The sequence below is a fragment of the Schistocerca americana genome, chromosome 2 (assembly GCF_021461395.2).
Source record: "Schistocerca americana isolate TAMUIC-IGC-003095 chromosome 2, iqSchAmer2.1, whole genome shotgun sequence".
NCBI classification, from domain to species: Eukaryota; Metazoa; Arthropoda; class Insecta; order Orthoptera; family Acrididae; genus Schistocerca; species Schistocerca americana.
Window position 1 is genome coordinate 665,084,955 of NC_060120.1, and position 16,257 is coordinate 665,101,211.

General features: G+C 41.8%; 1 protein-coding gene and 1 non-coding gene across 2 annotated transcripts in view; both read right to left on the minus strand.

Annotated features, from left to right (window-relative positions):
* The window catches only part of LOC124594824 (platelet glycoprotein V-like), a 126,941-nt gene that overhangs the window by 22,242 nt on the left and 88,442 nt on the right, over positions 1-16,257 (minus strand). Inside the window, exon 3 of the mRNA XM_047133267.1 lies at positions 13,229-14,444. Within this exon, the coding sequence (XP_046989223.1) occupies positions 13,229-14,444 (1,216 nt within the window). The remainder of the gene's footprint in view (positions 1-13,228; positions 14,445-16,257) is intronic.
* On the minus strand, positions 1,879-1,950 carry Trnac-gca. Its single transcript has one exon. It is a non-coding gene; the product is annotated as a tRNA-Cys (tRNA).

Sequence of the window (16,257 nt, forward strand, 5' to 3'; positions counted from 1 at the left end):
TAATGTTAACGGACTAATTTCGTAGACATAAGCAATGCCCTTTGTTGGAAGAATGTCACATTTGCAGAGAGAGCAGCGTATACTTTATTGGATTATAGACGTAGAAAGTTCGAGGGTTTGTTCAGTCGCATAATTCGAAATTTTTTTTTTCACGCAGATGCCTAAAGCGTATCTCTTTATAGTATACGAATGAGGCGGCTGTTTTGGATCGTAGTGTTGTCTGTTAGTTTTTTTTACGACGAACAGATAAATCATGATTCACTCGTAGCATTAATCAAAACTTACATCTACTCTACAAATTTCAAGACAACACGAAATAAAAATTTTCTAATCGGTGGAATGCATGATTATATTATGATACTAATACTGTCTTCGATTTTATTCTTATATGTCCAGTTAATAAATTTTTAGTAATTATTTGTCCTGCAAAAGTGGAATAGAGATCAAAGGGACGGAAATATACGATTCCTACTATAAACAATCCCAATACAAATAACAATGTTAGTGCAATTATTAATTTTATTGGAATTCTCGTGTTTTTAAAAAAGATGGCATGTACGTCGCTATGTAAAGCTGATGACGTTAACTGTGTAGAACTATGTACATTGGTAGCCAGTGACTGCGCACTGTGCCTCCTAGTCCTTGCATCCGAATTATTTTTCACTGCAATAAACACACGCAGAACGAAGAAATAAATGACAAACTTCGAAATCTGACAGGAAAATCTCGTAAAATCCAGCTGCTACTTCTTTTAAGCGTTCATTCGTGTCGTATTACAAAGTGAGTTCTCCAGTGTTACAAGAAAATTGAGCATTGACCAACGGAGTATTTTCTTTTGTAGTAATTACAAGCATGTAATTACTGAAAGCCAACTTCAGAAACAGCGTACAAAATTAGTAATTACAAGCCTGTAATAATTAAAACGGAACTTCAAAAACAGTGTAGAAAAGTCATCGTAGCACTGCGACTACACTAATAAAGTATAATGTGTAATTTTGTGATCAGTTTTTGAAGTTGTACATAATACATTGTGTATGACAGAACGAAGAAGGTAAAAAAAAATGAAGGGGGCACCGGGTTTGAACCGGGGACCTCTCGTCGATCTGCAGTCGAATGCTCTACCACTTTTTTTTCTCTTTTTTTCTGATTCAACACGAATTGTATCCTACCACTACCGTCACTAGTACGTCGTTGTTTGTTACCGACAGATAATGCAACACCGGTGGCTAAGGGGTGACTGGCCACGGGTTTTTGAGGCAAGGGTGGGAAGGTGCTGTTACCGAGATCGTTGTCCTCTGACACAGATGCACTCGGTTGGGAGTCAGTCACAGAAGGCGTCTGATATTGAGTTAGGACATCAGCCGATGTTAATCTCTGTCGTTGTTGCAGATTGTTTCGAAGTACGACAACTCGCCGTGGGCAATCCTCTCGTAAATGGCCACTCGTGTTACAGATAAAACAAGTGCCTACTTGCCCCTCGTAAATGACATGAGCCTTATAACCACAAACCATTATATAGGATGGGATATTGGCTTTAACGGCCATGTCAACTAAGCGAACCCCACTATAACATTGGAGTTTGTGACGGCTCGACCATTGGGAGCCATAACTGCACTATATGAGCGGCCGGGACCGCTGTGAGTGAATTAAGAAGCTTGTGTACGACGGTAGTGAAGAAGCACTGAGAATATCACAGGTCACAATGCAAGAATTATTATAAACACGGCTTGCGGCGCTACGACTACGCGGAAGCACCGACACGTCCGATCGCTGTCGCGTCCCAATCGGAACTGACTTTTTTTTGTGATCAGTCTTTGAAGTTGTACATAATACATTGTATACATGACAGAACGAAGAAGGTAAAAAAAAAAAAAATGAAGGGGGCACCCGGGTTTGAACCGGGGACCTCTCGATCTGCAGTCGAATGCTCTACCACTGAGCTATACCCCCACATTTGACTTCGCGGCTTCGTATGTACAAGAGTCAGATTACACTGGCACCAGTTTAAATTTAGTGCCACAGAATGCAGTAGTATGGAAACTGTACGGATAAGGTTTTGGAAGCGTCTTGATCGTTTTTAGTACCTTTGCATACGCAAAATCACTGCTGTCTGGTCCCACCTCTTATCGAGATGGTATGGTATCAGTAGTCTTAAAAGCGTAAGATTACTATTTTCGTCTACGGAAGTAATCGTTTTTCAGTCAACTTTGCAAGACGAATGTAGAAACAAGCACGTTTCAGATTATGAATACGAAAATCAAGTAGACGTCAACTGTCTCTGGAGTTTGAAAATGCTATACGTGTATTGAATATCGGAGTGACTATAGTTTGCCGCTGCGCCAGCATGAAAATGATTGGCATATTATAGTGATGTTTGCGTTCCAATGTGTTGATTATTTGTAGTAATGAGTGTGAACTTCGCTAATTCAGTTTAATGCAAATCAATGAGTAGAAGGTCAAAGACCTTGAAAGCAATTACTACGATGACTGATTATAATGTTAATTATATTAATTTACGACTGTATTTGACATGTTTCCAAGAAAATGATTAATAAGCTAGGTAATACACTTGCAAAATATTTAGAAAAGATATTTTTATTCATATGCTAACATCATTTAGTACTGAATCTCACAAGTCTGAAGTAGGAAATCAGAACTGAGAACACTGTTGGTTATAAACAACAATAACCAGTCATAAGGAGCCTTTGAATAATCTTCCTCGAAAGTAATAATGTAGACAACAAATTTTAATGCTTCGGCGAGTGTACACGGTACCGAAAATGCCATTCTGCGGAAACAAACAATGCTCTAGGAAGCGTTGTGCTTATCTGTTGCTCACGTTAAGACGACTGTGACGGGGAATTTGATTCCTCTACTGTTCGGAAACGTTTCTTAGCCACCCTCACACAACACTCGAAGAATAAAGAAAGTCGAGACGTCACACAAGAGCAGCTTTTTTACCGCCCCCATTTGATTGGTAGAGCACCAGCGTGCTCACTGTTACGGAAAGCAGAGCGACTCATTAGCAAATGAAGCCAGTTAGTGAGTGCTCCATAATCGAATGTCTGGTGTTACATTATCTCAAGAGAAGATGGCGTTGTCTGTTGCGTATCCAGTATCGACGATCGAGCAGGAGCGCTATCATTCGGAAAAACACCAGACTTCTCCAGCTACACAGTGCTACACCTGGCTAACAGAGAAGTTTTGCAGAGTCACGGAAACCACTTCTGCAAGCTTATGAGAATTGTGTAATGAATAAAAACTCAGTACTCCGCATCTGGAGGGAAGGGGTGGGTGTGGGGTGGGGGCTGCTGTCAAGCGACCCATCTATCCCTTCCCTAGGCTTGCCATCCGCACCGATATATCGGTATCGTCATCATTATGGGCCTTCTTGTTCCGACACCTCGGTAACACCCAATTTTGTCCCCATTTTGCAAAATACTATTACGAGCTTGGCTCAACAAGGTCTCTATAGGGAAGGTCTGGACACCAGTGTTCCTTACGGAGCCGCCATATTAGGGCTAGAGCAGACGACACAGTATTATGTCGCTCGAGAACAGAGCGGTTGCCTCCAGAAATAATTACCGTTCCGAAAACAGTTTGCCTATCTTTTGTGTCGGAAATTATATATTTAAGTTTAAAAATTAAATACTGACTATGTGTAAGATCAATATTGCTCATTTCGTTTGAGTAAAACGGTATGCTTTCATAAATGTTTGTACCTGCTTTTGGATGTTTAGAAGAAACTAGTTTAGGTGGATTTGGGACGTCAAATTTCGTTGGAATGAGATTCCATTTTAGCTGTCTTCTTTCATCAGCTCTCCTTACTTGAACAGTGAATGCTCAAAGTGAAGCTTTAAAAAAATCGATACGATATTTCAGCTGTAATTCTTGTAACCGTTAATTTACTTACCTCACGCAACTTGGACTACAATTCCGTGCAGCACAGTAACCCTTTTCCAAATAAACACACTTTCTAGCGACAAATACTACACCCAGTTCAAAAACAATCTGCTACAGTCGCGTCATAGGCTAGAACCAACATGGCCGCGATCGCAAAGAATCATGGTAGCATGACCAGACCTGTTTTCTATAGACCTTGGGCTCAAGTACTGCAGTAACGCCAACAGTTAGCGGGTTAGCCGGTTAGCACAATTTGTAAATGCAGCCTCAGTTAGTGTTATTTTGTCAACAGATGGCGTTGTCTGTTGCGTATCCAGTATCGACGATCGAGCAGGAGCGCTATCATTCGGAAAAATACCAGACTTCTCCAGTGGTTCGGGGCAGGAACAATTTAAGCAGCACCTCGCGGAAGAATCGGGCAGTTCTCATTTGAAGGGCGATCTAATAATACGAATCTTTCTAAACGTAATACGGACGAGTGCAAGTTAGTAATGTTCTAGTGTTTACTGCGGATATACAGGGCGGTACCTCGATGATTGGAGTGTAATTGTCGACTGTTTACCTCCTAATAAACTTATCGTAATTTACGAAAATGCAGAATGATGGAAACAGAAAGTGTCACTTTTGGTATGATAACACAAAACAGTGGTTTTTTGCCAAGAAGGGACTTACGTATCAGGAAGCGTTGTGTGAGATTTGTCGCTGTTTCGTCTCAGTAACTCACTGAGGTTAAGGCAGATATGCGGCACCACATTTCCACGAAGAATCATACAAACAGATTCGCAGCTGCATCGATATCAAAGCTTTTTCCTACATTCATTATTAAAGAAGATACCCAGGAAGAACTGGTCGTTGGTGCTACAGATCTAGCAACAGGTCATAAAGTTGTCAGGCATCATCAATCCTTCAGTTCTTTTGACTATACAGTCAAACTCAATGCCGCAATGTATCCTGACTCCAAAGTCACCGCAAAGCAGTCTACAGAAAGGACCAAAGCTACAGGGATTTTTAAATATATTCTCGCGGCACACTCCGTGTACGAATGCATAAGACAATTGTATGAAGTTTCATTTTACTGTATAGACAACGACGCATCGAACCACAAGTCCCAAAAGGTGTTTCCTTGAGTTCCAATACTCGAGTCCGACAGCTGCTGCGGCACATAAAGGTTAGGAATCGCAGAGAAAATAGCGTCGGTGTGTGGTTTTCATGTGTAATAAACGGATTCCTATACTCTGCACAAGAAAAACAGATCTAAACACTCTATATCAACTTTTCACGTCAGACGTGCGACTATTACGCTTGAAGCCCTAATTTGAATATGCTGCTGTCATGTGCAAAGGCACCTTGTATTAGCGGCCGATATTCAGGTTATCGCGACGCAGGCCTTATCTTCATTCTCACACTGCTGCCACCAGCTGGACAGCGGCTTGACGTCTAGTGTAAGATTATTACGAAAGGAGTCTTGAGGCTGCAGCAAAAATTGATGAACTGTAAGTTGTTGGTTGAATATCCACCATTCTTTTGCCGTTTGGCCTATTATAATTAAGTACCCCGAGAGAGTAAAATAATTTTTAATACCACACTGGTCATTAAACCTGCAACACAATGAAGGCGTTAATTCTGCAGCACAATGAAGGTGATGTACAAATAAGGAAAGATTAAGCGTGGGTTTTGTCACATCCCGTAATCTCATCTGAATATTAGTTGATGAATTTTTTTTCGGGTTATCAGCCGAGTCGGGGCATCTTGTTGACGCAACACCTCGACGGCCTTCGCCCGAAGATGGCGAGTAGAAAACTCGTTGAAACGTTGCGACTGCGCGACGGCACGCCTCGGCTAATGAATGGAGAAGATTTCCTCAGCGAAGTACGCCCAGAATGCCTGGATCCCTTGAATATTAGTTGTTTGTGAGGAGGTTGTGTTAATGCACAGTGTAAGAAGCAGAAGCGTCTACCAGCTTTTGACAGAAATCTTACAGTAACAGGAGCGCAACCTATAAAGACTGCTGTTTATCGTTCTTTGTTTTCGGGGTCTCACGACAGTCATGAGAATATACAGGGTGATTCAAAAAGAATACCACAACTTTAAAAATGTGTATTTAATGAAAGAAACAAATATAACCTTCTGTTATACATCATTACAAAGAGTATTTAAAAAGGTTTTTTTTCACTCAAAAACAAGTTCAGAGATGTTCAATATGGCCCCCTCCAGACACTCGAGCAATATCAACCCGATACTCCAACTCGTTCCACACTCTCTGGAGATGTTAGAGAATTGGCTGTTCCCTCAGCTCGAACAAGAAGCACAACAATTCATATTTCAGCAGGATGGAGCGCCAACACATTGGTACTTATCTGTCCGTAACTACCTGAACGTCAACTAACCGAGGCTATGGATCGGCCGCCAGGCAGCCCGTGACAGAGCACTTCATCACTGGCCTCCAAGAAGCCCTGATCTTACCCCCTGCGATTTTTTCTATGGGGGTATGTTAAGGATATGGTGTTTCAGCCACCTCTCCCAGCCACCATTGATGATTTGAAACGAGAAATAACAGCAGCTATCCAAACTGTTACGCCTGATATGCTACAGAGAGTGTGGAACGAGTTGGAGTATCGGGTTGATATTGCTCGAGTGTCTGGAGGGGGCCATATTGAACATCTCTGAACTTGTTTTTGAGTGAAAAAAAAACCTTTTTAAATACTGTTTGTAATGATGTATAACAGAAGGTTATATTATGTTTCTTTCATTAAATACACATTTTTAAAGTTGTGGTATTCTTTTTGAATCACCCTGTAGAATCCAAGCAAGATCCCACTACTTCGTCCACCAGCACTCCAGAGAACAGGTAATTGGTTCACTAGGCCTGAACTCGAATCAGGAAAGGTATTGGCTGGTTATAATTAAACTGACGGTGTTCCGAGTGCTGCGATGTGGGCTGTATACATGCAGCACGGTAGGAGTCAGAAAGTGAAGTGTTTCCTGCTTTGAAGGCACTATGCTGTTTGTCGCTTGGGGACGTGTGTTGATTTCATTTGTTAAGTGACTGTTGGTGTAAAGGGTGAATGAGGTTGAAGTTTCCTGTATGAAACACAATGGCTATCGAGAGAAGGAGCGTACACTTCTGGTAAAGTTGTTTCATCAGAACAGCAGCAATTGCGAGCATTGCGGAAACATCACCGACATAAACAATTCGAAGAGACCCCATCTCGATTAATGGGCCGAAGAATATGATCAAGAAATCTGAAAAAACAAATGAAATAGGTTGTGCAGGCAGGGAGAGGGAGGCAGCCCATTCTCATGACTGTAGCTATAGCTTACCTTACAGTCAGTGCTCAAGCTGTATCACGGGAACTGGCTGTCACCTGGCCATCAATTAATAACATTTCGTGGTGCATTTTACAGTAGTATCCCTACAAGATTTAGAAAGTGTATCAAATGAAGCCCTAAGATTTTGGCACGCATGGAAATCGGTGAAATGCGGCTGGGGAATATTGTTTGGGCGGTCGAGGTACATTTTAGTCTGCGCGGTGCCGTGAATGCACAGAACTCTCACATACGGCGTTCTAGTTCACCACATGTGCAGGAGCGTCCACTGCACTCTCCTTATGTAATTGTAGAGTGGTTTCACAAGCTCCTTCATTCCCGATTCGTTTTTCTCAAAAGAGATGACATCTCACAGTCCTGTTAGGTATCCAGTGACATCTGCACCTTATGAGGCATACCTTGTGCAACACGTGATTCCAGCTTTGCAAGAACGCAACTGTGTCCGCTACACTATTTTCATGCACGATCCTGCGACACCACATGTCGCGTTCCAGGTGAAGGATTTGCTTCGAGAACTCTTCGATAAAGACTGCGTCATCTCTAGGCAATTTCGACTGCATCAGCTCGAGGCAACTTCAAGATGTCTGGCTCCCCTGGCCTAAATCCATGTAACTTTTAGTTGTGGGAATATCCGAAAGATTGTGTCTGTCACGGACTTGTCCAGACTATTCCTGATCTGAAGGATACCATACAATGACATACAGATCTGATTACAACGGATATTCTGCGAGAAACTGTCGACCATGCCGTGTCACAGTTTCAGCATCATGTTACTGAATCGGGAGACCACATTGGACACGTCTTGTAACATGTGACCCTATCCTGATAAACGTGCCAGAACCACTGTTCTCGCGTGATTGTTCCTCTCCTTTTCCTGTACGCACACCACATTCTGGCTGCTTACAGCGCCATATTGTCCACTGGTAGCAGAAAATGTAACCATTATTTTTTCAGCCTACTGTCTGAGCATACCGATTAACGAACATACCTACGATGTTTCAACGTCCTGAGATGTATGCAGCCTGCACTACATGACACCGAACACGGTCAGTTAAATTATACCCAGCTGGCACTTGTTTGCGCATAAAGACAAGTAAGTATCTACACAGTGTGTGCAACGGCGTCTGAAGTAAGACCAACTGTCAGTACTGCCATCATTGTTGCGGCTTTCCATAACCAGGCAGCAGTGAGGTGCGACAACAATAGTGCGCCCAGCGACAGCAATGGACATAGGAGAGGCACCACGTGTCCTTTCCGGACGAGTCCTGGTTCTGGGTATGGAATTACGATGGACGTATCCGCCTGCGAAGGCTCCGAGGAAAACGCTCGTTGCCATGCCGCATTCGTCATCGTCATACTGGCTCAGCATCTGACGTCATGGTATGGGGTGTGTGTAACGAGTAATGCTATTTGTGGTGTTATGACTTAGTGGTGTCTTACTCCTTACTAATCGCTGGGTTCTGAAATTTTCAAAGCTGAGCTCACTTTTTCTCTGACGGTGGTATTGTCTTGCTATATAACGTCAACAATGCCCAAGCGCAACTGGTCACGCGTAGTTTTAGGACATTTTCACACGAACGAATTTTTGGTCAAAATCGACTACGTGAGGCTCGTGCACTTTCCGTGCTTGCGTGTAAATCAGCAACCAAGCACGACGCGTGTGTGTCTATGATGTCAGTGATCTATAGATAGCGCTAAGTGTGGAGTTGTAAATTTTCGAGTAAACCATACACTGCGCATGCGTAGAAACAAGTGACTGTGGCCACGTCTGCTAAGATCGGATGTTAACCTGTACTGGCCGAGCTCACACCTGTTACAGAAACGGCTTTTGTGCTTACCTGTCTTCTTAATCTTTATTGTATTGTTTGCTTTGTTTTCGTGACACAATGAAAAGTTACACAAGGTCTTGCTATTTTTCCTAATAGTCTTCTCCTACAAGAGAGACGAAATATCTAGAACGCAAGTTGTATCTAGGTGTTACAGAGAAAAACCCCTACACTATGCATGAATAAGAAAGTAATGTTTCAATGAAAAATCATTTCAGCAGTGAAAAGGACAGAATTATTTGACAAGAAAAATAGTTTTGATGTATTTGACACTTAGCAAGAAAACAAGATATTGTTTGGTGTGTTTTCAAGTATATATTTTCTCGTGCTAATAAACGTATACGTTCTGTAAAGTCTAGATGACACTATCGCAATTTTTTCAGTTCTCAGGATTGTAAGGAATTTGTCACACGAAGTTTGATAAGAACATCCTCTATGAATTCTACTCTGGTCATTAATAAACTCTATTATCATTGCTTGTTCCTACATTTTGTAACTATACTTCCATTTTTTGTAAAAAGGATAGTTCCTCTTAACTCCACTTTCACCGTTAATCCATTTCTGCCTAGGTAACAACCTGTCATTGTTTTCTCTCGTTGGCAACAATGCCTGCTTTGGAGTGGCTATTGTTGTATGGCTTTCAGATAAGGAGGCTTTGTTGTTCATGTTTAGGTAGGTTTCAGTCAGTTGCAAGCATTAAGTGTTCAGTGACTGGTGCTTCAAGTACAGAAGACTTCTCTGAGTGAGATTATGTCTTGGAATAAGAAGTAAGTATCATTTTTTATCGCAAATTATAATACAGTTTGTTTAAATGTTGGTTGATTATAATGCTAAAAGTACTGAAATTTATGTTAATTGTTATCTACAAAATGCAATTCTTATTTTTGTGGCTCCAAATACAGATTTAATTTTGTGTTGCGTATATGTCACACTAGGCAAAACAGTGAAAATAACGATTCGTTCTCTTTAGAGTTCTATCTCTCCATGAGCTCCTGGCTATTCTTGAAGGGGAGGAAGAAGCTGCAACAGATATATTAACTGAACCTCCTGAAGCTAATGTGGATTCGGATGAAGATTCTGAGGAAGAAGATGGGAGAGGAAACGTCGATAATCTTGGACCAAGGCAACTCCAGACTGGTGCAGAAGTGGTTTTATCAAGTAAAAACAGGTTAGGTAGTGAACATGAGATTAATTTCTCTCCTGATGATAAACCAGATGAACAGGAAAAGTCACAGATCTTAAAAACTATAACCAGAGATTGGAAAAAAAAGATCTGCATAGTGTTAGTTCTGTATTTCCTGAGAGTGATTATAGTAAATACAGAAACTTGTCTGTGTGACAACACAAAAATAGATGCTAATGATAGAATGTGGAAACTTCGTCTATTAATAAATATGCTAAGAAAAAAGTTTGCTCTTCACTTTCAGCCTGAGCAAGATTTGTCTTACGATGAGAGCATGATAAAGTATTTTGGCAGACATGGATGTAAACAGTTTCTGAAAGGTAAGCCCATTAGATCTGGGTACAAAGTATGGTGTCTAAACACAACCATGGGTTATATAGTGGAATTTCAAATATACCAAGGAGCTGATCCTCAGAGCAATGAAAAATATGAGAAAGCATTTGGAAAATGTGCTGCTCCTTTGATTCAAATGATCGATTTTCTTCCTGAAAAGAACAAACACCTTCCCTACAGGTTTTATTTTGACAACTTGTTTACATCACAAACATTGTTGATCTACGTGAAGCAACGAGGTTTGGTGCAACTGGGACTATTCGTGAAAATTGTGTGCCTAAAGAGTGTCATCTCATACCTTCTAACCCTATGTCCAAAAGGAATAAGAGAGGAGATTTTAATTACAAGAGCACCAAGGAAAGTGGAATAATCTTTGCCAGATGGCTAGATAATTCTACAGTAACAATTGCTTCCAGAAGCCATGGTATCAGTCCAGTCAGCACCGTTGCCCGATACTCTAGACTAGAGAAGAAAAGAATACTTGTACCTGGACCTAATGTAATTGGAGAATACCACAAAAATATGGGAGGCTTCTAGATATCTCTATACATAATGGGTGGCTTCTTCATAGAAAGACTGGCATAAATATGCCTCAGCTGCACTTCCGGCGCTACATTGTGAAATGTTACCTGACTTCCAATGCTGCAGTACCAAGAGGTCCTGGACGCCCTGCGGGTAATTCAAACCAAGGCAGAGTGCTGCATGATATGATGAAACAAATCATCTGGTAGCCATGGTGCCACAGAAAAAAAAAAAACGCTGTGCGGCGGAAAACAGCAAAGGAACCCCAAGAACAATGTGCTGCAAATGTGATGTTGGTTGTCAGTTGGGATGATAAAGTCGATCGCGTAGAAGGGAGTCGTTGCTGCGGGTACTTACGCGCAGCGTCACGTATAAATGGTCGAAAGTACCTGCTAGAAGGTACGATTATAAGTTTCAAAGTATTACGTTGGATTCGTAGAGTAAAAGTATTTCAGTGATTGGGTTTATTCGCGGAAAGGCGAGCGGATTTATCTGTGGGAATTGCGGTCGAAACAGCATCGTGGTTGTTGGTTAGTAATGTCATTACTGGAACGTATTGCGGTTTGAAAACATATGAAAAGGCTTCCGTTGACAGTGATTACCTGTTTGACTAATATAGAAACGCAACGTAGCAATGGATACTTTAGCATGAATAATGAGGTTAACTATAAATACAATTGTTAGGAAATGTGTTACATGGCAAAACGCTAATAAAACAAAGTGATATTAATCTGTACTGTTACAATTTTAAAGTTATATTTTCCATCTTTTGATGTAGAGACTTTAACATTTGGAAAGCATGAAATACGCGTGTTCGTACTACGCACTTGCTCATGTTGTTTTACTAAGAAAGCGTGTTCTTTCTGTGTGGCTCCAATACTCGAGTCCGACAGCCGCAAAAATAATTAATTTTAAATCTGGTTTAATACTGAATACATGCTTTACTGCCATTAGCCATGGTTATTTTATAAGAAATGAAAAAGATTTGCTATGAGCAATACAAAGATTAGACTCAATCTGTAAACATTACGAACGAATGTGTTTGAAAGTGGTAGTGTTAAAGAACGTTTTTGAATGTTCTAGAATATTCCAGAATACAATCTGGGAACGGCACATATCGCTTTATCTGCACTCCGGCAAAATCGTCTTAACAGATGAGTCATACATCGTAGTACAGACAGAAGAACAAATCAACCCATCGCAAAAGTGTATCGTATTATAGGGAGAATCCACGTAAACAAAGAATGGCTGTGTGGACAATTTTAGCAACAAAAAGTGACGTAGTTCGACAAACAAATCAGTGAATACGGAATATCATACTAGAGGAAGAAAAAATATTTAATTTGATCGGTACAATAATGAACCAAGAAGGGAACTTCCCAACAGGAGTCCTAAATTTGCTGAATGTTCCCGGCAAGGTCCCCCGAAAAAAACTTGTAAGCAACAGCACAGAACCGGAAAGTCACAGGTTCAAAAATCTCCAATTTTTCGTGAGATTAGCGTACAGTACGTCCATCGGTAAAGCACAAGGCAAACATTCCAATGTTGCGGAGTAAATTTAAAAGAACCGTGTTTTACCCACAGACAACTGTACTCTGTCTTTTCGCGTGGTGGATGATCAAGAAATGTATTCGTCTTTGCAAGCAAAAACTAAACACAAAAGGTGGTTTATAAGTATACACTTGAAATAAGTTAAATGCTACACAAATTGAACACATTCCCAGTTCCAAAAGACAGCTCCAAGATCATAACCTCTAGCAACTAGCAGAATTAAATTATCTTGGACGCAATTTAAATGTCAACAGTGATCTCTACTACGACAAAAACAAATTTTTGTCGGACATGTGAAGAAAGAGGAAAATAAATATGAATAAAGTTCTACAAAACAGAGCCTTAACTTTTCTGTATGAAAATAAACTTTGAGGACGCTTAATATAGGAGAAGACTCAAGACTGTAGATCTCTTGGAAGAGGTAAGGACTATGATGTAACAGCCGCCGCACTTTCTGACGGCCAAGTAACAACCGACAAGGAATGAACCTCATAAGGCAATAAACAATGCAGTGCCAATTAGGGTATTTCTTTATGAGCTAAACGGACATTCAGTGTAAAGATAAGGGGAAGGTTCTTCTTACCATAAGGGTCGACCTCGGTGCCATCTGCTGAACAGTGGAGGCTTCTGGTGACAGCATAGAGGTCGATCCCCGAATAGCGAGCCGGTTCGTGGCAGCGTGGCCGCTCGCTTCCTAGAGTGACAACACCCATGGACAGCAACTTCGAGAGTGACAAGAGACGGCAGTCACACGTCCACGGATTCCCGTACAACTCCACTGTGATAAGATCCGAAATATCCGTTGGCAGTTCCAATGTCTGCAGCTTGTTGTTAGCGAGGAACAAGTAGTGTAGGTTGGGCACGTCCGAGAATGTGTTCTGTGGGATGAACTCGAGACGGTTGTTGAACAGTGCCACAACGGCCAACTTGTCCTTGTGCAGGAAAAGTCTCTCGTCCAAATATGTCAGCTGGTTGTTGTACAGATACACACTCTCTAGGTAGGGGTTGAATCGGAAGGTTTCCTCGTGCAGGTACGTGAGAGAATTATCACTGAGAGTGACGACTTTAAGATGATGGTTGTAGCGGAAAGTGTAGTGGTGTACGCTCTTCAGTGAACAGTTGGTCAGGTAGACTTCCTCGAGGAGCGAATTGTTGGCAAACAGTTCCGACGGGAGCTGGCGCAGAGGGTTGTGGCTAAAGTTGACCTTCAGCAGGTTCTTGTTAGCCTCGAGGAGGCGCTTGCTCAGAGTAGCCAGCTTATTGCGCCCCAGGTCGAGAAAATTCAGTTGCAGTAGCGGCTGGAAAGTATCTACTGCCACAGTTTCTATGATATTGTTGTCGACGTAGAGCACTTTGAGGTTGGGTGTGCTGGTAAACATGGTTCCATCCAGAAACGGGATGTCATTGTGGGGCATGTTGAGCGTCTCGAGGTTCTGGAGGTGTTGGAAGAGATCAGAGCGCAGCTTGCCCAGTCTGAGACCGGGCAGGAAGAGCGAGCGCAGCTCGGGAGTGAACAGGAATATCTGCGGGTCGAGCCACTTGAGCGGGTTGAAGCCGATGCTGAGCGCGTTCAGGTGGCGGCAGTGTTGGAGCAGGTCCGTCGGCAGCGACTGCAGGGAGTTGTTGGCGATACACAGCACCCGCAGCTCGGGCACGTCGCTCAGCATGAGGTCGGACGCTTGCGTCAGCCGGTTGGCCGTCAGGTACAGCCTCTCCAGCTTGGGTAGCCGGTGGAAGGCGTGGGCCTCCACAATCGAGATCTCGTTGTTCTTCAGCAGCAGGGTCTCCAGTTCATTCATCTGTTGGGCAATACAGACATAGTTGTCGATTACAGTGGAACACAAGCGACATAATAGAAATACATAAACATCACACAGCCAGAATACAAAAAGAGATTAAACACATTTCAAACAACATCAACTTTCCGAAACTTCCTGGCAGATTAAAACTGTGTGCCGGACCGAGACTCGAACTCGGGACCTTTGTTTTTCGCGGGCAAGTGCCCTACCAAACAAAAAATACCATACATCAGCAATAGCCACTCACCTGCATGAAACAAAACATGTTAACAACACAAGTATCAGCATCCTACACATCGAACCAAAAGGTAGAAAACTAGACATCCTTGAAACTCCAAATATACAAACACAAAAAAACAACCTGAATCCATATTAAACGACAACTGAGCTACCCAAGCACGACTCACGCCCCGTCCTCACAGCTTTCATTCCGCCAGTACCTTGTCTCCTACCCTCCAAACTTCACAGAAGCTCTCCTGCGAATCTGTGGCTAAGCCATGTCTCCGCAATATCCTGTCTTCCAGGAGAGCTAGTTCTGCATGGTTCACAGGAGAGATTCTGTGAAGTTTTGAGGGTAGGAGATGAGGTACTGGCGGAATTAAAGCTGTGAGGACGGGGCGTGAGTCGTACTTGGGTAGCTCAGTTGATAGAGCACTTGCTCGCGAAAGGCAAAGGTCCAGAGTTCGAGTCTCGGTCCGGCACACAGTTTTAATCTGCCAGGAAGTTTCATATCAGCGCACACTCCGCTGTAGAGTGAAATTTCATTCCAGAAACATCAACTTTCTAGTCACCATCCAAGAAGCAAGAAAGATTGTAACAATGAGCCCACGAGCATCTTGCCTTAGATCACAACCAAAGATACACAAAATATGGGACCCCCATGAGGCCTATAGTGAACTATAGGAACAGCCCAACATTCAAACTCAACAAAATGCTCTTCAGAATTCTCAAAGAAGCACACATATTCAATAATGAGAGAACACTTAAAAACACAGCAGAATTTACACAACATGTCAAAAACATAGACGTACCTAATGGAGCCACACTTGCCTCATTTGACATACAAAACCTTTATTCCTCTGTGCCAATAGATCACACACTACAGATAATCAATGACAACCTGCAAAAGCACAAAAAAATCCCTTCAACTCACATTACTGAACTAATGGACCTACTTGAATTCACACTTTCGCAAAACTATTTTAAATTTAACAATAAAATCTACAAACAAACAGATGGTCTGGCAATGGGCTTCAATCTTTCTGGATTTCTAGCAGAAATATTTATAAGTAACCTAGACGACAAAATCCTGAATTTCAATCACCACCTTCTCAAAAATATCATCTACTACTACAGATATGTAGATGATACCATCATTTTAATCAAAGGCACTAAAGATGGCATCAGTGAGTTGAATCAGTTATTCAACAACTCTCATGAAAACATAAAATTCACAGTTGAACACCAAACAGATGACAGCATAAATTTCTTGAACTTTACCATTAAAATAAAGAATAACAGACGTCAGTTTGAAATTTATCGGAAGCCTGCCACAACACACACGACAATCCACAACTCCTCTTGTCACCCCACAGCAAACAAAATGACAGCATTCCGGTACATGATCAACAGAGCTATCCACCTACCACTCTCTGAAGACAAATGTGATCAAGAAATTGAAATAATAAAACAAACAGCTATTGAAAATGGTTATAACAACTCCATGGTAGACACCCTAAAACACTCAATAATGGCAAAGCAATCACAACACAAAAAAACAAAAAGAAAATATCATCTTCCATACAATCCCCTT